The sequence below is a fragment of the Aedes albopictus genome, chromosome 3 (assembly GCF_035046485.1).
Source record: "Aedes albopictus strain Foshan chromosome 3, AalbF5, whole genome shotgun sequence".
In the NCBI taxonomy this organism is placed as follows: Eukaryota; Metazoa; Arthropoda; class Insecta; order Diptera; family Culicidae; genus Aedes; species Aedes albopictus.
The window spans coordinates 63,295,511-63,320,162 of record NC_085138.1 but is presented as its reverse complement, the minus strand read 5'-3'; the positions used below and the strand labels follow the sequence as shown (position 1 = coordinate 63,320,162).

At 37.3% G+C, this 24,652-nt stretch overlaps 1 protein-coding gene across 14 annotated transcripts in view; it reads right to left on the bottom strand.

The window, feature by feature from the left end:
* Positions 1 to 24,652, bottom strand: part of LOC109413694 (protein groucho) — a 354,109-nt gene that overhangs the window by 49,405 nt on the left and 280,052 nt on the right. For 5 of the 14 annotated variants that reach the window (XM_062861076.1, XM_062861080.1, XM_062861078.1 and 2 more), the window contains exons 5-6: positions 20,056 to 20,193; positions 19,575 to 19,607 (exon numbers count right to left, since the gene is read on the bottom strand). In XM_062861076.1, the coding sequence (XP_062717060.1) occupies positions 19,575 to 19,607; positions 20,056 to 20,193 (171 nt within the window). Of the gene's footprint in view, positions 1 to 19,574; positions 19,611 to 20,055; positions 20,194 to 24,652 lie in introns of all 14 variants that reach the window. The other 9 variants (XM_062861082.1, XM_062861085.1, XM_062861083.1 and 6 more) reach the window with 2 other exon arrangements.

Here is a 24,652-nt window from a genome sequence, read left to right as displayed (position 1 = left end):
ATAGTTGTAACCAACGAACCGCATGCATGTGTTTATGTTTTAACATGTAAAGAAATAACAATAGCAACAAAATCATGCTGTTTCGTCAAGCAATGCCAACGCTATAACTTTTTTCATAAGCATCAGATCACTTCGCGGTCTTCGACAAAATTTTCAGGATACCCTAGGCTATGTTTTAACTTTATCGGTTACATGGTTTTAGAAAAATTAGAGCTTGTTATGAGAGAAATGCAAAAAAGTGTGTTTTCCCATGTAAAACCCCATACAAACTTCAATCGCGATGTGCTAAACGTAGACATAACCGATCGTGCTAAAATTTTGCACACTTATTTGGGTCCTGAAATGGGATCAAAAAAGCTTCTGATGGGATACCACTGAATTTTTCATTTTTCTATATAAACGATGACCCACTCTAGTGGTCATCGACTGCTCTACCGGTGGTGGTCATAAAATTTGAGGGATTTAATTTTTAGGAGATAATTGGATGAACGATGAGCATCAAACCCGGTGGGTATTTACAATCCCAGATAATGGGTATTGTCTGTTATTTTCTTTCGAGTATGTTCTTCACTAGACTCATGGATGATTGTTTTTGGTGAACTCGTACATTAATTTAGTAATATTTAGTAGTATTTACTCAACGAATAGGATAAAAGCACTAGACTTCGCCCCCAAAATGCTGCTCTAATCTTTGCCCCTTCATACAAAAAAAAATAGAGTTTGTATGGCGAAGGTGAAGACTGGAAGAGTGACGAAGTCTAGTGCTTATACCCTTTTGAAAAAATCATCAGTTCACCACGTTTGGGTTCGGGTTGAGTTCTAAAATCACTTCTTGGGCTGTCTCACTGAGCCATGTGAACGAGTGAACCTCGGCTGACTTACTGATCCGGGTGTTTTCTACGACTCTGGATATGATTGCTTATCTCTAGTATCTATGAACTGCGAGGTCAAAAATACATCTTGAGCATTTGTGCATAAAATACAATGCACTCCAACCTTATTTTACATCTGTTTATTTTTTACACCGAATTCATTTACGTCCACTTTTTACGTCAAAAATTTTGATTAACGTCCATTTCAATAATTGGATAGTTTTCTAAAAATACACATGTTCAGTAAAGTTCGAAAGGACAACAAAGGTCAACCAGTGATATCATTATTTCTTATGTAAGATGGCAACACTGTTCAAATAGAATCATGTATTGCTATACATATGAATGCATGCAAAATATTATCTTCTTCAGCATAGTTTAAGTAGACGTCATTGTTGGTTGTAGGCCCATGAAGAAGTGCCGGTTCAGTAAACCATACGTCGCATAAGGATGTGCAACTGAAATGGTACTTTTTTTTCAATAAAAATCACATTCGTAAGCAGAATGTTTAAGATGAATCTTTGGAAAAATTACGGGAATAATTATTGGATTAAGCCCAGAAGAGATAGAATTCTTCTTGAATCGCGAGAATCCCTTGGAGGTACAAAAGAAGTGATCCTTGGAGAAATCCTGAAAATCATTGCTGGTGGATTCCCAAGAAAATCTTCCAAGAATTCTCAAGAGAAGAATCCTTGAAATAATCCATGGAAGTATCTCAAAAATAATCTATCCTAAAAAAATAATAATTTCCAGGAAGAATCATCCAAGAAACCCCGGAAAGAATCCCCCTTGCAGGAATCCTGAGAGAACTCTAGGTCATACTCTGGAACATCCCAAATTATTCCTGAAGTAATCATTGAAAGAGTTCTGAAAACCATCCCTGAAGGATTACGCGAGGAATAATTAAAGAAAACCAGACCTTGGAATGAATCTCAGAAGAAATCCAGTCAGGAAAATCTGGAGAAGATCCTGAACGAATCCTTGGAAGAATCCTGGGCAGAAGTCCGTAGAGAAACATTTCAGAGAGGGTTCCTAGGGTAATTCCAAAAAAAAAACACCCGAATGAATCATTAGTCAATTCTTGGAAGGAAATCTGAGGAGACACCATGGATCTTTAGAAATTGTGGAAAATAATGAAAAAATCGCTGTTCTCTGGAAATATACTCTCAACTACTACTACTACTACTACTACTGTGGAAGTTCTCATAAAACACTAAGCGAAGACTAGCACTTGTACACGTGGGTATGCAAGAACTAAAAGAATCCTTTCAGGATTTTCCAAAGCAACCCCCGCAAAAATCCCTGAAAAAAACTCCGGCTCAATCCGTACAGCAATCTCGAAAGCAATATCTGAAGGAATTCCGGGAATAAACCTGGGAAGATTCTCGAAAGGAATACCTGAAGAAATCCTGGAAAGAATTCCTGAAGGTATCTCGAAAAAAAACCTCAGCTCATCTAATCTCATCTCAATTCTTCACCCTACCCTCTAGCCTCTACCTTACTGTCTTTTTTGCCCTCTATTACACCCCTCTATCCTACGCTCTATCATAACCTTCATCCCTACCATCTGCTCTACAATAACCACTGCCCTATCCATTACCGTACCCTCTAGTCTCTATTGTGCTTAATCGTACCATCTACACTACTCTCTATCCTAACCTTCCTACCCTCAATCCTACTCTCTATCCTACCCTTTTCCCTACCGTTTACCCTATCCTCTACTTTAACCTTCTACTCCACTCCCTCTACTCTATCCTTCACCCAAACCCTCTACCCGACCGTCTGCTCCACCGTTTACCCTACCCGCTACCATACCAACTACCATGACCCTCTACCCTTTTTCTCATAAAGCCCGATCGAAAGATACCCATATTGCATGGTATCATAGCTCAAACTACCATACTGTGGCCGCAATCTTGGATATGGTCCGCCATCTTGGATTTCAAAATGGCGTTGGATATTCATTTTTGAGTTCTAATCATGAAGCCCGATCGATACTCATATTGCATGGTATCATAGCTTAAACTCTCATTCCGTGGCCGCCATCTTGGATATGGTTCGTCATCTTGAAATTCGAAATAGGGTCAAATATCGATTTTTGACTTCTGATACCGCCATCTTGGATATGGTCCGCCATCTTGAAATTCGAAATAGGGTCAAATATCGATTTTTGTCTTCTACTCATGAAGCCCGATCGATAGATACTCATATAGCATGGTATCAGAGTTCGAAGTACCATGCCATGGCCGCCATATTGGATATGGTCCGCCATCTTGGATTTCAAAATGGCGTCGGATATTCATTTTTAGTTCTACTTATGAAGCCCGATCGAAATGTACCCTTATTGTATGATATCCAAAGCAGCATTGCCGTTAAAAAGCATATATTCCGCCTTCTTGGAACCTAAGCCGCCATCTTGAATTCCAATACCCCTACTACCACCTCTACATCCTAAAGAATGTGTATGCCAAATTTAATTGAAATTTCTTGACACATTCCAGAGTTATGCCTATGTTCCGACATACATACGTACATACATATAAACATACAAATAGACAAACATATAAACACATATATTTTGTTTTTTCTCACATCAACCGGTTCGATAGCTGAGTGGTAGCGTGCAAGCCTGGTGATGTCAAGGTTCTTGGTTCGAATCCGGTTGCCAACGGTAACTTTTTTTTAATTGAAAATAGAGTCCATGGTAAAATTGAAAACATAATACTGTTGAATTGAAACGAACTCAGATAGTAATTTTCACCGCAAGCCGCCGTTCAGTATAGTGAACCAGTCACAAACTATATTGCCCACTATGAGCAAGGTATGAGTGTGGAGAACATCTGCTCTGATGAAAGTATTCTAAAATTTTGCGTAATTCTGGAGATATTCACATCAAAAGTTCTGTCCTATTTATAGGACGCTGGGCGTTCGGGGCATCTGTCCTATAAATAGGATGCGGATATGGGTTAAGCAAATTTTAGTTTAACATATTGTTATTCAGCTAGTTCTAATACTTGGGCTGTTACATCCGGGAGAATGTTATATTGGAGTGAATGACTTTCGGACGTTTGTTACTTTCTGGTATTTGTCATTCGGGCGTTTGGAATTCGAGCGCATGGTTTTGGGGAAAATGTGACATAACCAATTGGTGAATCACCAGAATGTTCTTGTCCTTCTCAACAACTTTGCCGAAGACCACACTTTTTTTATCTGTTTTAGATCCCGAGGCAGAGAAGTCTAAAACATAACTTGAAAACTACCGCCATCTAGAGGCGAAATCACCAACTAATGGTGAACAAACAGAATGGTCTTGTCCTTCTGATTAACTTTGCCGAAGACGACACTTTTCTATCTGCTTTGGATTCTGAGATAAATAAGTCTAAAACTTTACTTGATAACTAGCGCGACCTGGCGGCAGAATCACCAACGATTTGGTAAATCACCAAAGTATTGTTGTCCTTCTGAAGAACTTCGCTGAAAACGACTCTTTTCTATTTACTCTGAGTCCCAAGTTAAATGAGCCTAAAAATTTTCTTGATAACTAGCGCCACCTACTGGTAAGATCATCAACCAAATAGAGAGTCACCAGACTGTTCTTGTCATTCTAACAACTTTATCGAAGACGACATATTACTATCTGGTTTCGATATCGAGATAGAGAAGTCTAGAGCTATACTCGATAACTAGTACCACCTAGCGGCGAAATCATCAACTAATTGGTGAATAACCAGAATGATCTTGCCCTTCTGAGCAACTTTGTGCCGAAGACAACACATTTCTATCTGCTTTCCTTCCCTAGATAAGAGAAGTGATTGGACGGTCGTATGTATATCGATCAGTGTTGTCATCTGAGATCATTATTCCAAATAGGGAATACGTGAAACGCGTGATAGCACTCAAGATTTGCTGAACACATGGACAGCACTCAAGATTTGCTGAACACATGGAGAAGGTTAAATTGCATCTAGTATGTAAAGTACACATGAAAAAAAGGTAAGTATTCTGAATTTACGTCCAATTTGGTTTACGCCGCCCAGATAGTGGACGTAAATTAAGGTCGGAGTGTACACTGTACATATGTACATGTATGCTTCACATATATGATCTCAAGTTATAATATCATGCCAACTGATTCCCACCCTCACGTCCTCTCAAGCTCTTTATCAGCCTCCACCGTACCCAAGCAATTTTCCCGATAACCCTATCACTAAACACTTTATGGTTCACATCAAAGCTCATCGCCTCCACTGTAGAGTCATCTCCCTGCCCCCAGATAGCTCATCACACCCAGCTATCAGCAAATTCCCCTATCCCAAATAAAAGATTCCCCACACTTGGTCCGCATTCAACATTTAATTAACAACATCATCACGTTCCATAAGTTTCTCTATTATCCTTCTTGCCATGTTTGCACATCGCCCCACTCCCCGAACACACAATTTCCCAAACTCTCTGGCACCACCAAAAGCACATAATCATTTTCCTTCGTGACTATATCGTCGCTCGCTTGGTTGGTCGGTCGGTCGGTCCGTCGTTCAGTCCATACCATACCATTAGGAGACGTGGATACAATGCAGTAAGATTCCTTCGCTCCTTGGCTACGAAACGACCGAGGAGCTATAGTATGCTGCCAAGCCAACCAACAACAACCAGTCAGTCGACACCCAAAGAACACGAAACGCTTCACATTTATGGCTCACTTTACCACCGTAACCACCCACCACCTCGTCGCTCTTCTAACTCTCTCCCAAACATCACACTCCCGCGTCGCTCTTTGGAATCCTTGCCTTCTGTGGGTGGTGGGATGAGAAGGCAAAAGTCTTGAAATCACTTTAGCCTCATCAGTAGCAGTGTAGCACTCACTCACTCACTCCGACCCGAACCGAACCGACTCCGAGTCTACTGATGGAAAGCTCACTCCCGCTCTCCCCAGGAGCAGCAGCAGCGCTTGTACTCGAGTCTTACAATGTTTGCAGGATAGATCAGACAGATGCCTTGGTCCTCGGCACCACCACCACAGCACCACCCAACCGTACCCGGAGTAGTACCGTTGGGGTAGTAAAGCAAGCACACACAAAAGAGCCCACTTCCTCACAAGATCTGCTTTTGAATGCTGCTCGTTGTTTCTTGTCTTTTCCGCTCGCTCTCATCTCATCATCTGATGATGGCGCAAGCAAGCAGCTGCTAACTGATGCCGGTGCTGGAGTGCTCCACCGGGAGTCAATAGAGAAGTGCGGTGGAGTCTCTCCAAGGATTATTCGAGGTCGGTGGTGTGGAGATAACGATGAGGACGACGACAAGGACGACGCGACAGCAACCTACGACCGAGAATGATGGCGATGATGGCTTTGCTTTCTTTCTTCGCGCGGGGATGAGTGGGATTTTAGCGCTCGTCAGAGGTTGCGGTTGTTGGGTTTGGGAAGGGGTAGCATCATAACTTCGGTTTTATTGGCCTGATTTTGATTATTTTTGAAGGGCATTTAGTTTACATCGCACACCACACGAGATTGACTAGAAAAGTTTATGTTTTACAAATTAAAAAAATCATTTACGTTATACCAGTTTTTGTTTGCTCTAAATAAGTAAAAAGATATTTGGGGTAATTACTGTTCCTTCTAATTTCACTAAGAATTTGCATCCTTTGATAGATACGTATTTCGACCACAACTGTTAGGTCCTATTCAGTGTCTCGTACTTGACTCGACTTGTTCTCGACGAATTCTCAGTGGGGTTATGAGGAACAGTACTTATTCCGATTTTCTTTTAACTTACAGGTATTCCACTAACACGCCCAGCTTCATTATCATTACTCTAATTGTCAAAGTTCCATTGTAGCTATATACAAAACAAATACTCTAAAGATTTCATCAAGGACGCTCTTAGTAAACTCAGAGGAATTCTTCCAAAACATCCTTAAGAACCTTAAGGTTTTTGACGGGTTTTTTTTAGAATAATTGAATAGTTCTCAGAAAATTATTTTATTAAATGCTATAAATATCTCAACTAAGGAATTAGGAAACTAACAGAATGTCATAAAATTCTTGTAAAAAACTCAGAGTTTTCTTCTAGAACTTGCACAATGATGAGTGCTTATCTTTTTCCATAAATTTATCACAGGATTACTCAGCAATTCTCAATTCTCAACAAATTTCTGTCACAGACTATCTATATGTCCTTCATCAAGTTCACCAAAAGTACTTCAGAGATCTGTGTATCTCTTTGAAGAATTTTACAATCATGACATATTTGAATAAACGGGGACTTCTTCAGATTTTTTTTCCCAATTTCGTCCGAAGATTTTTATTAGAATTTTGAAACTTTTTATAACTTTTCCGAAAATTTAGAAATTTTTCTGAAGGTTCACTCTGCAATCCACATAAAGGCACTTTCAGGAAATGCATGAAGAAATCGTCAGATCCTAGTGTAGTTCAAGTGTTCTTTCAAAGGTTACTTCGTACTTTCTCCAAAGATTTATTGAAGATTTCACTAAACATCCCTGCATATGCTCTCGAGGAAGTGATCCAAATTCATCAAGAAATTTTCAAAAAGATAGTTGCACTCTGTTACTCACTTCACGTCTTTCGTAATTTCTCGACCATTTTTTTTCGATGGAGCTTAATTTTTGGTTAGAACACAACCGAGCAATCGCTCAGGTAAGGCTGATACAGGTTTAATTTTGACTTTTTGCCCCCCCCCCTTGAAAAATTTTTGGCTGGATTTTGCATTTTGAGGGGACAGATAAAAAATATTTATCAAAAAATCTTTAACAAATCCGATGAGCTTTTAATATTTTTCAGATAAAATGCTTTATTATTTTTATCCCTCCCCTTGACCAGCCAAAGAGTAGTGGGACAAACAGTGGAATAAATATTTGTAACGGCCTAATTTTTCCCAGAAATGTATTAAAAAAATAAATTCTGAGATTTACATCTTAAAATCCTCTTCAAGAATAAAACATAGCGAAAATGAATTCGCTCTTTTGACGAGATTCGTGCAAGACATTCTTTCATTTTCTAGAATTATACTGGTTCATTAGGAGAATCCTTAAATTTAATCCGAAAGAAATACCAATTTCTAAAATTTTAGAAAATTTGTTCCGGAAGAAATAAAAGTTTTAAAAATTTGAGAAAATCGTTAATAAAATTTGCTACACAGTGAATTTTCAAGATTAGAAATTTTAAGAAAATACAATTATTAAGAATTATTTTACAATTTCTTAACAGATTTCAGGAGTTTACGCAAGCTCATAAAGTTTTTGGTTAGGTTTAAGTGAGGTTTAGTTTGCTGAAATAACTCTAAAAATATTTTATCCATTAAGGTGCGGTAAATTTTTAGGAAGTTTGTGAAAAATTGAGCTCTTCTTAATTCAAACAACATCAAAAGAGAATCCTACATGTTGGAGTAATATTAAATTTCAACTATGGCGCAAAAGCTGCAAAATTGAATAATTATGTAATAAAAAGATGCTTTCACTTTAATTATTATCAACTAATTTTCATGCACTTAGCATGATTTTCTTCGAAATTAAGTTTGAATTGATTGATTTTTTGTAAGTGTAGAATTAGTTGAAATACACGTTAATAAGAAAAAAAAGTCATGAGTTGAATGACTTGTAAGTTTTTTTATCTGTATTAACGAGATTTTTGGCCCTAGGCTAGTTCATCTCGGAACCTACGCTATACTTCCCTTCCGAAGGAAGAACTCACATTTAGCGAGTTTCTCGTGAGTGGGATTCGATCCCAGGTCCTCGCGAGTCAAGTATTTTAACACCATGTCCATTCCACTGTTTTTTCTCTTAATTTTTGCTAAAAGTTAAATTTTTAGCTCGATAATTTTGCAACTGGTTGTCTGCTCAAATCTTTAACGTGTTTAGATATTTTTATTGTCTTCAAACTATTCTTTAGGATATATTTTTTTAAGCTTTTTACCAAAAACTGTAAAAACAAGCATACGTACCTTTTTTTGACCAAAAATTTTTGGTGTTTTTCATAAAATCAGATACTCAGCATCATATTTTGGGCTATGGAACAATGAGGAAAATGCTTCTCTACATAAACTTTTGTTTGCATTTTCAACTTATTATTTGTTTTTCAATTCAGCATATTCCTAAAATTTAAACTTTTACCACAGAGAAACAGACGTCACACACTACTCGCACTCCATCGAACATCTTTTGAACGGTGGATTCAAATATTTGGTAGTAGGTCAATTGGCCACTCGCGGCGCTCGTATCGTTTTTGTTTCTGTTTAACGTTTTGCTCACTATCGCCATCTAGTGGTTGCTTGTCCAAGCACAGCTTGATTGGTATTGGGCGATTACGGTCCAATCTGCAGAAGAGAGGCTCTCTTTGGTTTCTCTCTCATTCGTTAATATCTCAGCTGTTTATTGCATAGAACGATGGTCAAAACAATCGTCTTTCGATTTGTACTGCAAAAGTAGTTGAAAAGTTGTAATGATTGAAAGAGAAAGTGAACAAAGAGAGCCTCTCAAATGCAGATAGGACCTATTGAAATGTTTGGCCTGAAATATCATTTTTCGTCATCTAAAATCGATTTAAACATGTTTTAGAAGATGATTCTTTTTAATTCTCGATTTCGTGAATTTCAGTTTTTGATTTTTCTAATTTTTAATTTTGAACATCTCCACACTTTTATATTTTTCCTGGAAGCCTATTTGGGGTACGGATTTTTTGAGATGCATTTTAAGATTTTATGATTATTGTTGAAAAATTTTTATTTTTTTTTCATATTAAATTTTTTTCCGTGTAATTTAAAGGAAAATAATTTTAGAGTGTATTCGAATTCCTTAAACTATTAAACTAGCGTAGAATGATTTGGGAAAATTAAAAAAATGTTAATTGTAGCGATTCAATACAAGCAAACAATGACTTCAAAAGGTAACTAAAACATCAATTTTTCAATATTTTTCAAAAATGTAAATACACTTTAAAATACACCAAAACCATTTTGAGATATACAAAACATTCCTAAATATCAGCCAAAAATATAAAAGTTTTGATTTTCCACGAAACAAAAATTACAAAAATGCTCAAACTATACCCCGTCTAAAGGCTGGGTTGGGTATTAGAGGGTTAAAATAAAAAAAGGAAAGAGTTTAATAAATTCTAAAATAAAAAACATGTTTTACGTGACTTTTCAAAAAATTGATGTTATACAAGATTATTTCCAAATCAGTTTCAAAAAGAAGAACAAAGATGAAAATCGGGTATAAATTCTGAAAGTTATGACAATTAAAGTGTAAGTTCCACTTTCAATCCTGGGCAAAGCGGAAGTATATTTTTATTTCTCATAAATTCTACTTTGATGCTTTTGCACCCTCTCTAAATCTCAAAACAAGCATACGTTATTCCCTTTTAAATAACTGATTTGGGATTTTTCAACTGGAACTGGATGTTATTGCGTAGAAATGGCTATCTCAGTCTTAACCTTTCAAAAAGCGCCATCAAGCAACCGAAACTGCACCGCACTCGCGTTGTATACGACAAGCGAGGTTTTTTGGTAGCGTTATACTTTTTACAACAGCGCGCGTCCTGAAGGGTTAATGTACTGATGATTTATTTTATTCTACCCGACGTTTCGGCCATGGGTTTTGGCCTTTTCAAGGGAAAAATTATCTGTCGTCCTTGTCCTTGTTACAATTTGCATTTGCGTTTGTCAATTTATCCGGGTTATTGCTTATCTTTTGAATTGCCCTAAAATTGTACAAAATGGCAGTGACCCGGATAAAATGACTAACGCAAATGCAAATTGTAACAAGGATAAGGACGATAGACAATTATTCCCTTAAAAATGGCCAAAACCCATGGCCGAATCTTCGGATAGAATAAAATAAATCGTCAGTAAATTAAGACTGAGATAGCCGTTTCTACACATTTTCAGTAACTTTTGAAAAATGATTTCTTGCTGGAATCTATCTAATGATATTTCTAGTTTTGTTAGAAAAATTCTCCTTCTGGTTTAAAAAAAAACCCTAAATTCCATTTTTTGGTTGATTCCGTTTTAAAAAATCTTCCAGCACTTTTGACAAAATACTTCCAGAAACCATTCAGTGAGTTCAGTGTGGTTCGTCGCGATGATGCCAGCCGGTGGTAAAATTCCGAATATTTTCCCACTTCGGCGGCCGCGTCGTCGTCGTCGGTTTATTCTTTGCGCGTTGTAGTCGCGATGATGCCAGCCGGTGGTAAAATTCCGATTATTTTCCCACTTCGGCTAGACCGCGTCGTCGTCCTCGGTTTATTCTGTGCGCGTTGTCGTCCCCAGTTCAGTGTGGTTCGTCGCGATGGTGCCAGCCGGTGGTAAAATTCCGATTATTTTCCCACTTCGGCGGCCGCGTCGTCGTCGTCGGTTTATTCTGTGCGCGTTGTCGTTCCCACTTCAGTGCTATTCGTCGTGATGATGCCAGTCAATGGCAAAATGCTACGCGGAGTTGGAGCACATAATCGCTGGACACGCGAATAGACGTTTATCGGTGAGTTCGTTCCATATTAATTAATAAACTAATCTTATATATAATTCATAAAATTAAACAAAAAAATACATAAAATTAAACAAAATATATTACATAAAATTTAACAAAATATAATTAAAAACTGGACCTATTTTTTTTACATTTCACCCAACAAATATTGGCAGGTTCGTCACTCCAAGTGTCGACCTAAATTCCCAAATCCCATTTTGTTACATATTAAATATTTTTTTTTCTTTCTTTATGCATTTATAAAATAATTTGAATGGTTCGTCATCCTCGGTGTCGACATGTGTAATATTTGTAGTCAAAATGGAAACAGTTATTTCTCCTAATACAGGTTGCATGAATCATATCACTTACCAAAGTGAACCCAAATCATGTAACTTTTCCCTACTAACAAAAACTCCTTCCCGTGACAAGCGTGGAGAAGATGAGGTGATCTCGGTCTCTAGTAGCAACGCACGTCACACTAACAATCCTTCCCTTCCTCGATGACCGTAAGGACGTGGCCGGCGCCGTTATTGACTTAATAAAGTCGGGAATTCTCGAAGTTGCACATTGAGAACGGTAGCTACTCCCAAGCTCCGTTTGTTGGTTCCTTGTGCAATGTCGATTGTTCTGGTCAATCACGGAGTAGCAACTACGAATTGTACGGTCATCTATGCTCATGCTCATGCTCAATACTTCCAGAAACCATTCAAAGATTTCCAAAAAATATTCTTTATCCGAGAGAGAACTACAATTGGAAATGATCTGAGAACAAAAACTTAATTAGTATATTTTGTTTTTTTTTTGTAATTTTGAGAAATAACAACCCCCAATTCATAGACTTAATCCTTGGATCTTGTTGAGTCAGATCTTCTTCTTCTTCTTTATGGCTCTACGTCCCCACTGGGACTTGGCCTGCCTCGCTTCAATTTTGTGTTCTATGAGCACTTCCACAGTTATTAATTGAAGGGCTTTTTATTGCCTTCCATTGCATGCATTTGTATATTGTGAGGCAAATACAATTATACACTATGCCCAGGGAGTCGAGAAACTTTTCCCGACCGGAACGGGAATCGAATCCGCCGTCTCCGGATTGGCGATCCATAGCCTTAACCACTAGGCTATCAGTAGGTTGGCTCCAGAGGCACATTCTCCTCCAGAACCACTAGGCTAAGTCAGATCTTGCATTCCAATTTTTGAGCAAGATTTTTTGCAATGTTTTCTTCTGGATTTTTTTTCTGTTTTTTAATTTATCCATTCATTCCGTCAACAAATATTCTAGTAAATCTTTCTTAAAATTTCCCGATGATTCCTTAAGGTTAAAAATATACCTTACGAAAATGGAGAAATACCTGCATAACAACATTTTGTTAAGTAATTTCTAGTAGATATTTTTCCCTAAGATCTTTCAAAGATTGAAAAATAACATAGTTTTTTGAAATTGCTTATGAATAGATGAAAAGATTCATTTATTTATTTTTCCTCAGAAATTCCCTCATAGGATGATCATTTCTCAGATTTTCTAAATTTTCATCCCAAACTCTTGAAGGATGGATTTCTTTAACTTTCCTTGTGCATTAGGGTCATTTTGAACCAAACTGTACACTACGTCACTGAGCTATTCCCAACGTGATGCATTTAATAGGTGATGCAGGTTTAATAGGTCTAGGTCTATAGGAAGGTTTATAGAAAAGGAAGTCCTTCAAGTAGTTTCACTATTATATGGAAAGGAGATGCCTTTCGACAATTTTCCATGATTCCAAAATGACTTTGAAAAATAAAAAGAAACTTTTTAAAAGGGCGTATAAAATAATAACCTAATAATGTTTTTCAAAAAAGTATAGCTTGAAAATGGTTTGTTAGTTTGAAATGATTTAGATCTTTTAGAAGTTTTTAGAAAAAAAAAATACACTGGGAGTAATATTCATCGCAGATACATGTTAGATGTAGGGTCTCCAGTTAGCCTAGTGGTTAAGGCTATGGATCGCCAATCCGGAGACGGCGGGTTCGATTCCCGTTCCGGTTGGGACAATTTTTTCATCTCCCTGGGCATAGTGTATCATTGTACTTGCCTCACAATACAATACAAATTCATGCAATGGCAGGCAAAGAAAGCCCTTCAATCAATAACTGTGGAAGTGCTCAAAGAACACTAAGTTGAAGCGAGGCAGGTCAAGTCCCAGTGGGGACGTAGAACCACAAAGAAGAAGAACATGTTAGATGTAATACAATTTTGATTTTCCAAAAACCTTACCCTTCGTTTTTATTATCTTTCTATAGAAAGCTGCCTTAAAATTTGCCGATTATCCAAAATGGTCAAATTCTTCTAAATATTTTTTCACGAATTTTTATTCTTCATCAATTTTTAAAACAAAGCAAAATATTTTTTTGGGATTTTTTATTTGAATTTGCATTTTTTTCCTACTATTGCGGGAGATGAGGGTGGAAGAGATCGTACCGACTCTTGCAGCAGACACATATTTAATTTGGTCAGCTAAAAAGCTAAAATAGGCACATTTATTAAAAACATTCAATATACACATATAAAGGGCGAACACGATAATATTGCCACACAGAAAATGTTGTATAACTTTTGATTGCGTTCGTCAAAATAGCTAATTTTTTGACCATGAATAGTATATTATGTGTAGCTAGTATAATAAAATTTTCATTAAAATCGGTTGAGTATTGGCGCATATATTGTCGATATCATAAAATGAGATTTTAGAAAATTTGTGCACCCATTACAAAAAATTACTTGGGCTATAACTTTTTTGTTACCTCATCAAAACGTTTGAAAATTTTACTCGATATTCTTAACATAGTATCAATTAAGTGGTAAAAATTTGAGTTCGACCGCTGCTGTCGTCAAGTACAGACGGAGACAAACGTGCGCTCTGCAGTTCGGGATCGCTTTGTTCGAAGCGCGTGCGTTATAGATTTTTTCTATTGTCGGTGGTTCACACTTGTCTCGGGCCGGTGGTGCTTTCTGTGCGTTGGAAGCAGCATCCAATTATCATCGGCATGGGCGAAGTGATGATAGAAAACACCGTTCAATTTCGGTTCCCTGCGACAAGCCCACGTCCGTCGTGGGTTGAGATTGCTGGCTTTATTAAGCAATTAAACACGAATGTGGCGCTGATGGAGACAGCGTACAAAACAGCAAACGACCGATCGCTGTTCATCAAGTTTTCATCCCATGATGCCATGATGGACTCGCTCAGCAAAAATGCGGAACCGCGATCTTTTGTCTACAGTAGTGGAAGATCAGTGGAGGTGCGCATGACTGTGGCGGGCATGAATATGCAGTACGTTCGCATATTCGACTTGCCGCCGGAACTGTCGGACGGTGCTCTGTTATCAGTTCTCGGAGAATACGGGAAGATAGACAGAATAGTGCGGGAGAAATTTCCCGTGAATTTGGGCCTCGACCATGTTTGTACTGGAGTGCGTGGAGTGTTTATAGATGTGGAACATGATATCCCCCCATCAATCGATGTGGCGGGTCGAAAAGCCAATGTGTTTTATGATGGCTTGAAAGATACTTGTTTTTCATGTCACAAAACAGGTCATCGAAGAGACAGCTGCCCACAGCGGAAACCGCGGAATAGGAAACAAAACGAGGAATCGCATGTGTCATCGGTAGTATCGTATGCCACAGTGGTCTCCGGAATCCAAAGAGCATCGGAAGAAGAGCATTTGGCGGAGGTATCGGCTGACGAAGTAATCGAAGTCCTGGACGAAGAATTGCTGGAAACTCCCCCGGAGACTGGAGAAACAGAGCAGACACAGGCACACGCTTGTGCAACCGGATCAGCCCCGCAAAAGGATATTCTATGTAAGGAAAATATGGAGAAATTAGAGGAGGTCGCTTATGCGATTAAGGAAGCCATCGAAAACCAGACTGCGAAGGAACGGCGGAAACAGTTTGCAAATTCGAGCTCAAATTCTGGTTCTCTTCCCAAAAAGAAGGTTGCCCGCAGAACGTTTTATTGAATATTGTGATTAGCTTTTTAATAACAAAACTTTGTTAAAACGATAATCGGCTCGGTAGAGCTTTCAATTAAGCAAGTGAGCCTCACAAATAAACGAAATGGTAAAAAAAAAAGTGGTAAAAATTTGATCGAAATCGGTTCAGTATTTTTCCAGTAAATATCCAAAGCTCAAATCGCTTCAAGGTAAATTTTAGGTACTTTTTGACCATTTTTAGTTCCGCGTGCACTATTTTGACTGTAGAACTGGTAACACTGTCCCGATTTTTATAAAACTTTGACAGTGTAAAATTATTGTGTTAACTTCTGGTATCTTCAATTGTAATGGTTCGGCAGTCTTATTAAAGAATTAAGCGAACTACAATGTTCTCGCTTAATTCTCGCTGGAGCAAGAACATTGTAGTTCGCTTAATTCTTTAATAAGACTGCCGAGCCATTACAATTGAAGATACCAGGTGACATCCAGTCGAAAATACCGCCCAAATTATTGTGTTAAACTGTTTACAGTGAAAATTTCAGCCATTTTTGTTGAGTACTTTCAAAGTAAGAGCAGTTTGAATTTCACTATACCAAAAACCACATCTACTTATTGTGACATAGTGCGACATTTACGGCTATAACTTTTTAACGGTATGATCAAATTGAATGAAATTTTGACAAACTACTTCTACATACATACTTTACGTTTATAAAAATTTTCATTAAAATCGGTTTAGTATTTTTGGCGCCAGCGTTGAAACGGCAAAAAAGAGATATTTTCCAAAATGTTTGTTTGCACAAGATTCTCAAGTGGCAATTTCCTTGTTTCAACGATATCTCCGCCAATACTCAACCGATTTTAATGAAAATTTTATGGTATTAGCTACACATAATATACTATTCATGGTCAAAAAATTAGCTATTTTGACGAACACAATCAAAAGTTATACAATATTTTCTGTGTGGCAATATTATCGTGTTCGCCCTTTATTTATGTACTTACTAATTCGGTAACCTAGCTGGGATGATAAATGCTGCTATCCTCTTCGAAAGACATCTCCGCACTGGTGTTACAAATTAGTCTATAACAGCATAGTCCTACATCTAGCTTTAAAAAAATGCTGGGTATTTCGCAGGGGTGCTCAAATTATTTGTGTTCAAATTAATCGCACTCTGTGTTGCGTAACGCCTACATCGAACTAAAGTTGAAGTGAATCAAAAAAAAACTTGGACTCAATTAAATGTTATATCCTTTATTGATTGAAACTGTAAATCAGTAAAAATAATCTCGAATTACATTAACAAGGTCCTATAAAATATTTTTTTTAATTTTTCTTTTAAATTCGCTGTAACTTAGGTGGTTAGATGATTGGAAAAAATATGCATGGTTTTATCAAGTTCTAATGATTTGAAGACTCATTTGCAATATAACAAATTTTAAAAATCGTTTGCTTTGGCTTGTGTTGAAAATAAATTGATAATAGAAATTTGAGAAAACATAGTGAAAAGCATTTACAATCCTGGGCTACTAGGCAAATTTTGAGGCTGAAATAATTTTTTTCTGCAGAAAAAAAATCCATGGGTTAAATTATGATGAAATTGAAATTATATGACATCTAACATAGATCCGCGATAAATATTACTCTCAGTGTAGTTTTTTTTATAAAAGTCCTTCAAATATCCTGAAACATCATTACAATCTAACAATTCGAGTTATATTTTTTTAAAGAACACTCTTTCCAAAAGTTAGAAGATGAACAATGGTTTTGTGTTGATACAAAAGTAGGTAATTCACTAAATATAGCGCATGTACAAAATATCATTAAAATTGAAAAATATCTAGTCAAAATTACATTTTTTTTCGTGTTTTGGGCTGGAAATGCTCTAAAAAAGATTCGAATGCGTAGTTAATCAATAGTTTAAACCCTTTGGGGCCGGAGGAGTCATATATACCCCGACGATGAAACCGATAATAGAATACGTGTTCGAGGCCAGCGAGGTTGCAATGCAACACCATCGCCAAAATGATCCGGCTTCAAAAAAAAAAAAAAGAAAATCTCAGTATGAGTTACACAATAAACTGTGACCAGCTGAAAGCATATCGAAACAATTTCAAGCAACATTATTTCGAAACTGGAACCATTTGTGGTATACTCCTCTTCACGGTCCAACCAGTATATAAATAGCTCACAAACCGTGAGGTCAAATATGTCAGATATACGGCTAATTAAACTTCAATAAGCCACATGTTGATTGATAGCAATATAGTTATCGGTCTGCTCACCTGCCTGCCTGCCTATCACATTCTCTATAGATCCGATTGATGAGCTTCGATATATGTACAGTTGAGTCTTCTAAAAGACGTTGGTAACCATCACCAGACTACTATTGTGATTTTGAGGTTGTCTACCAATCAATTAGGTTCAGTTTTTATATTAAACCCTCCAAACCACACTCAACAAAAAAAAAATGAATAAATTAACAACGTCGTTTTATGCTAGATAGCTGGCAAACTGAGATAGACCTAAAGTAAATGGCAACATCCTATAGAATACCCGACCGTACACATATCTATGGATGCAGTTCAGTTCACTCGCTCACAAGTGTGGTGACAAGTCCGCCACACTGGAAAAATTTTCACGGCTTCACCTCATTAATGTATTTAGTGGTTTTGATTGGGCCCAGTGCAGCAACAGGGAGGACTGTTTTGCACAAGTGGTTGATTTTTCACGCCCGTGTAGGAAAAGTGCGCCTATTATGGATGGAGTGTTTTATATTAGGTCCAATGTAAAGTTTTTTTTAAAGTTTTTTGAAAAGCAGTTTAGGCCTCTCATAAACAGAAACACCATGCGTCTCCATCCTTGTTATTTTACTCAACATCAGTGAGAACGTACGTGTAGAATGGGTAACTCAATAACACCGTGCACAACTGGTTCTTTACGTCCATAACTGGTAAGTTTACCCTGATTGTGTGATACAATTTAACATGATCCATGACAGAGTTGAGAGGTTGTTATCGAATATTAGGGTGAGTGGGAGATAACGGTCATCTGAACTGGGGAGGACTAGAGGAAGGAGGTTGACAGCTTTTCGCGGTTGATTGTGTGGCAGAATCACACACTAATAGGGAGCTTGCGGAAGCGATCGTCAGTTCGGTACATGTGGTGATGTGGAATAACGTGTGGGGATTTTTATGCGGATTGGTACGGCTACAGGAAATGCATGCTGGAGTAAGGGAAGTAACCAAAAATGAAATCCTCACGCGAGACGTCAAGCGATACGATCAATTAATGAAAATAATGAACACACTCAGCGATAAAACAAGTAAACATACACAGGCACACAAACTCAAATGGATGCAAACAAACTGAATGGAGAGAATGAAATAAAACCGAGAAAAGTGGACACAGATTGAGCTGATTAATTTGGAGCAAAATTAAAATAAAGTGTTTCTGGTTCGGATACTTTGTGATAATGGGGAAGGCGGCGGTGTGGCAGAAAAACAACATCGAGTGAAGTTGGGAAAATGCAAACAAGAATAATGGTTGGATTGTAATTATTCGACGTAAACGACACTGACATGGGAGTGTTAAAACAGGCGAATGAAAGATATTAGTCCTTAGAGTGATTCTCAACTAACGGTTCATGGAATAAAAATTTTCAATATTATTATTATATTTTACCAAAGACACTTTACCAGATGAGTTGGCATTAGTGTTCATGGAATAGTAAGGTGCTGGTTTTTTACCGTATTGGTCACGTTTCAGTTACAAAAAATAAAAATAAAAATTTATAACTTACAAACTTAAGTTTGTAAGTAAAAAAACGTTTGTAGTGAAAATTGCGTTTTTTTATATTTTTCCTTTTTTTTAATTTACTCTAGGTTTGTTTGTAGACATTATGTGCACTGTTCTTGGGACATTCAATTTTATCTCTTTAGAATTCAATTTCAACGTGCATTTCTATTTTATTGTTTTTTTGAACGATTTTTTTCTTTTTTTTAATAATTGCCTCTAGACCCGCTATTCATGAACCGTCCCGTAATATAGTTGAGAATCGCTGCTTCGGAAGACTCCATAACACGTGATGAAACAACAAGGAAGGTTAAACACAGATGGACAGCAACGTGTAATGACATTAAGATTATTTGTTCGGTGGAGGTGCATTTGATTGATTTATGGTATTTATGCAGTGTTAACGAAAAAAAAAACAATATCGGCTCGTGCACCGAAACGAGTTGATTCGATCACTTACTAACAGTTGCTGAATTCCCTGCTGTTGGTGTTGCTGCTTTGGTTGAACAACATAGGAGAGTTTCTCAGGTTTTTTTTTCACGCACGCAGAGGAGACAATCATCGCCCAAAGGTACAGAAGTTACAAGAGAAGAAAAAGAGAAAAGGAATTCAATTTTGGTTTAAATCAAACCGAAACACTCGTTACGGGATGTGAAAGAACAGAAAATGGTACAAAAGTCCAAAAACCAAACTTGGAATCGATTGCTACCAGCCAGGAAAAATAGCTGCCTACCATGTCGGAGCAGATTTTGGAAACTAAAGCATACATCCAATTGAGTGTGAAACTTGAAAATCACAACTGGAGCTAGCATTCCAGAATCCTAGGTTGAAAAATAAGAACACAAAACCAAAAAGGAGGGAAGAAATACCAAAAACCAAAATCTTCCGATTGGGGTTTACGCAGGTTTGTCACCGTTAACTGATGGCGATGGGTAACTTACCCCGATTATGGCATTCAGCTCCGGCATTGTGACCTGTTTCGCTCGTTCCACTGCCTGGGCCACCTGCTGCTGGTGTTCGGTGGCGAGGAACGGCAGGAGCTGTCCTATGAGTGCGTTCAGGCGTTTGGCAATTTCCGTCTGAAATGAGGAGAAGAACAAGGTATGATAAGTTAGATATGTTACTTATTTTGTGGTTGTAACGTCATTTAGTAAAAACAAGAAAAAATATTGCAAAGATTTTTAGAAAATTTTGATTTTTTTTAATTTGATAAATTAAATACAATACAATACAATACTTTTTCCGAAAAATATGAGGTACATCAATACTCACTGTAACGAAAAAGTATTACTTCATGATTCATCATATTATCAAACAGTATGATGCTGCGTCATGGAACCATGCTGCTGAGTCATAAAATCATAAAACCATGCACCCAAAAACAAGTTTGTTTTTTTTTTCATGACCATTCCGATTAGTTGTGTTTCGCAGTACGACAAAGTATTTTTTTAAATATATTTAAAGTAGTGTGTAATTAACTCTAAACTGAATATTCCTCTTGTGTTAAGATTTTCTGAATAGCAGTGTGAAATAAGCGTCCCGTTGAGGATCTTCGGCAGCAGGATGTAAGCGCCACTTACCACTTTTTGTCTATCGCCATAATATCAGAATCATAAATGACCACTACCAGTTTTATAAATATGATTTACGATTTCATACATTTTCGTCATGATTCTAAGGTACAAAGGTTATGATATTATGACTTAATTCAGTAACAAATTTTGGAAACGACGTATAATCAATGGTGTAGCATTGATTATACGTCGTTTTCAAAATTTGTTACTGAATTAATCAATTTTTGCCGATGGAATCAAAATCATAAACGGTAGGTACTAGTTTCATAAATAAGGTTAATGAATAATGATTTTCTAAATTTTCGCCATAGTTCTAGAGTATATGCGGCATGTCGAAGTCGTATATGATATAGAATGGGATGCTAAAGTGGAGGCCATATGCGTACACTGCCGTCCTACGCATAATTGTCCCATGTTATATGGGAATCCCATATAACATGGGACAATTATGCGTAGAACGGCAGTACATGCTTCCATTTAACCGCGTGTAAAGTGTACTCATAATATCTCCATTTTAGCATCTCATTCAACAGCATATGCGATCGTGTATTAGCTGGTGTCCTTACAGTCAGTCTGTGTTCAATGGTACAGATTTTACAAACGGAGGAGAACGTGCCTTTGAAGCCGACCTACTGATGCTTGACAGTCAGTTTAAGCTTGAAAATGGCTCTTCCAGTCTTGACAAAATTCAAATACAGCTTTTTAATCTTGTGCAAGATTAAATAGCTGTATTTGAATTTTGTCAAGATTGGAAAAGCCATTTTCAAGCTAAAATCTATCGCAGTCGAATCCAAAAAGCGACAGTCAGTTAGGCAGGGAAAGAAATGCTAGAGTATGATAATTGTTGCTACTCTAGACCTAGAGTACCTCCATAACCAACACGAGAAGCGTGCTTCAAAATGGGGATGGATGGGATATGGGAGTCTCCTTTGGTCGGTGATGTAATCCATTGATAAGAAGTATCGAAAATGTTTCTTCGAATTAAATTCCGATTATTTTACAAGAAACAAAGTACAAATCATTTCCAAATCGTAGTGTTGGAAATTGGCAGCTTTTTTATGTTACGGCTATGGAGCATTATAAATAACGTCATGCTTAATGATAGGTTTTGTATAATTTCACTGCTGGGGTGCCGATTAATTAGATTAAATCACTTGCCGTAGCTTTAATTTTTGAGCAAAGATAAGAATATGTAAAGTGGAGTCATAGTAGTCTATTAGCTAAGGTAATAATAATATGGAAGAGCTCACCAATTTACATTCATTTTGACTTCTACGGAATAACAAACAACTACACTGCCATAATGATGTCCGAACCTTGCAAGCGGAACTGAGTTATATACATCAGGATGCGGCTTATTTCCCATAAAAATCAGTGTTTCTGTGATCGTCTGATGCGAGGTACCTTTTCAGCAACTTGGCAAATTTCCAATCTCTTAAATAGTTTTGAAAGTAATTTTCACATTTTTAGGATTGTTTTGAAAAGCATTAAAAAATTCCAAAAATATGACGGCTTCACGAAAAATTATGTTATTTTGAACATACTGATAATTTTAGACTTCTTCTTCGTACTCAGATTGTAGGAATGTTTGAATCCTGAATTTCAAAACTTAGTGAACCTGGGTAAGGAACTATTCATACTGATTGATCAATTCCATTGAAAAATTCAGCTTATTCCCTTGAAACAAGTAAATTTTCTTTGAATTTTTCTATGTTAATGCGCTTGGTGTTTCGTTCGGAAAATCTTTCGACACTTCCCTTGAAAATTTCATCAATAATTACTTTGGAAACTTCTTCGGTATTTTTTTAAATATTTTCTTTAGCAACCTTTCTTTAATTTCATCGGAAATCCTTCGGATTATTTTCAGGAGTTTTTTCACCAATCGCTTCAGTAATTTCTCAAGCATTTCTTTTCTTTCTCTTATTTTTTTTTCCTTTTTTTCTTTTCCCTTTTTTTATTTCTCCAGTAACTCCTAAAAAATTCGTTTGGGGATTCTCGGACAGTTTATCTGACAATGACTCTGAAAATTCTCGAAAATTACTTTAAAAATTTCTTCTCCAATTACTTCTCCATTTTTTCTGGTTTTACGTATATAGTAGCCATGGGCTACTGGCTACTGCAAAACTTCAGTTAGTAAAAAAATACCAACGAATTCGCCTGTTGCAGTGTGATAATCCTCCAAGAATTGCTTCAGGCATTCCAATAGAAATTCCTTCTGAACACCTCCATAAATTCCTTCTGCTTTTCATACGGAAGTTTCTTCTCAGATTCCTCCTAGAGTTCTTTTTGAGATTCATCCAGAAGCTCAATCTGGAATTCCTCCAGGAGTACCTTCAGAGATTGATCTAAGAGTTCTTTCTAGGATTCCTCCAGAAATTCCTTCGAGTGACCCGGAGGAGTTTCTGCTGAAATTACTCCAGCAGTTTCTTCTGGTGCTCCTCCATCAATTAATTCTGGGAATCCATAATACAAAATCTGGGATCTGTCAAGAAATTCCTTTTCTTCTTCTTCTTCTTCTTCTTTATGGCTCTACGTCCCCACTGGGACTTGGCCTGCCTAGCTTCAACTTAGTGTTCCTTGAGCACTTCCACAGTTATTAATTGAAGGGCTTTCTTTGCCTGCCATTACATGAATTTGTATATTGTGAGGCAAGTACAATGATACACTATGCCCAGGGAGTCGAGAAAATTTACTCGACTGGAACGGGAATCGAACCCGCCGTCTCTGGATTGGCGATCCATAGCCTTAACCACTAGGCTAACTGGAGACCATTCCATTTTTGAGAATTCCTCGAACAGTTCCTTCTGGGAATGCTTCAGAAAAATCTTCTGTGATTTTTCAAGGAGTTCTTTCTGAGATTCCTCAAGGAGTTTCTTAAAGTCTTTCAAGGATTTCTCCAGAAACTCCTTCGAGGATTCCCTCAGGAGTTCCTCCTGAAGTTCCTACTGGGATTTATCCAAGATTTTCCAAGATTGACCAGAAGTTGCTTACTTCAAACATTGTTCTTTTTGGGAATTTCAACCTTGATTTCTTCCGATATTTCTCCAGAAGTTCCTTTACTCTCTTCTTTTATGATTTCTTCAAAAGCCTTCTGAGATTTTTCGAGAAGTTTCCTGAGTTTGCGGGGAAATTCTGGAGTAACTGTGGAAAACTCCAAAGCAATTTTATTTGAGTGATGCAATTTATATTTCCCCAGGGATCTATACTGGAATCCTTTAGAAGTTCCCTCTGTTGTGATTCCTTCAGTATTTTTTTTTCTAAAATTTATAAAGAGGTTCCATCTGGCAAGCATTCAGGAGTACCAGGAACCCTTTAGGAATTATTTTTGTGATACCTACAGGAATCCCTTCTGAGATTTCTAAAACGGATCCTTCAGGGAAGTTATTTTAATGTCCTCAGAAATACTTTAGCGGAATTCCCAGAAGAAAATCCTTGAGAAATGTTATCTTAGAAGGAGATTTTGAAGGGAATCCAGAACGAACATCTGGAGGACTTTATACAAAACTGCTGTAGATATTCCATAAAAACATTTTGGGGAATGGAAGAGGAACGCCGGGTTGCAATCCCTAAGTAATTCCGGAAGGAATTTCTAAAAAAATCTGGAATATTTTTCAGAAGGAAACTCCAAGAAACTTATGGTGCAATCTCCTAAGAAAATCCTGAAGGAATCCCAGAAGAAAGTATGGGAGAAATTCATTAAGGAATTCTAGAAGGAGTTCCTGGAGTAATCGCGATAAGAGCTAATGAAAAACTCCACAAGAATTTTTTGGGAAATCCAGAAAAAACTCCTGGATCGTTCCCAGAAAGAATTCTTGAAGACATCTCAGAAGAAACTATTTGAGAAATCCCAGAAGGAACTCCTTGAGGAATTACAGAAGAAACTCCTTGATGAATTCAGGAAATAATTGCTGTGGAGCAGACCTGGTGTGATGGTTAGAACACTTGATTATCACGCCGAGGACCT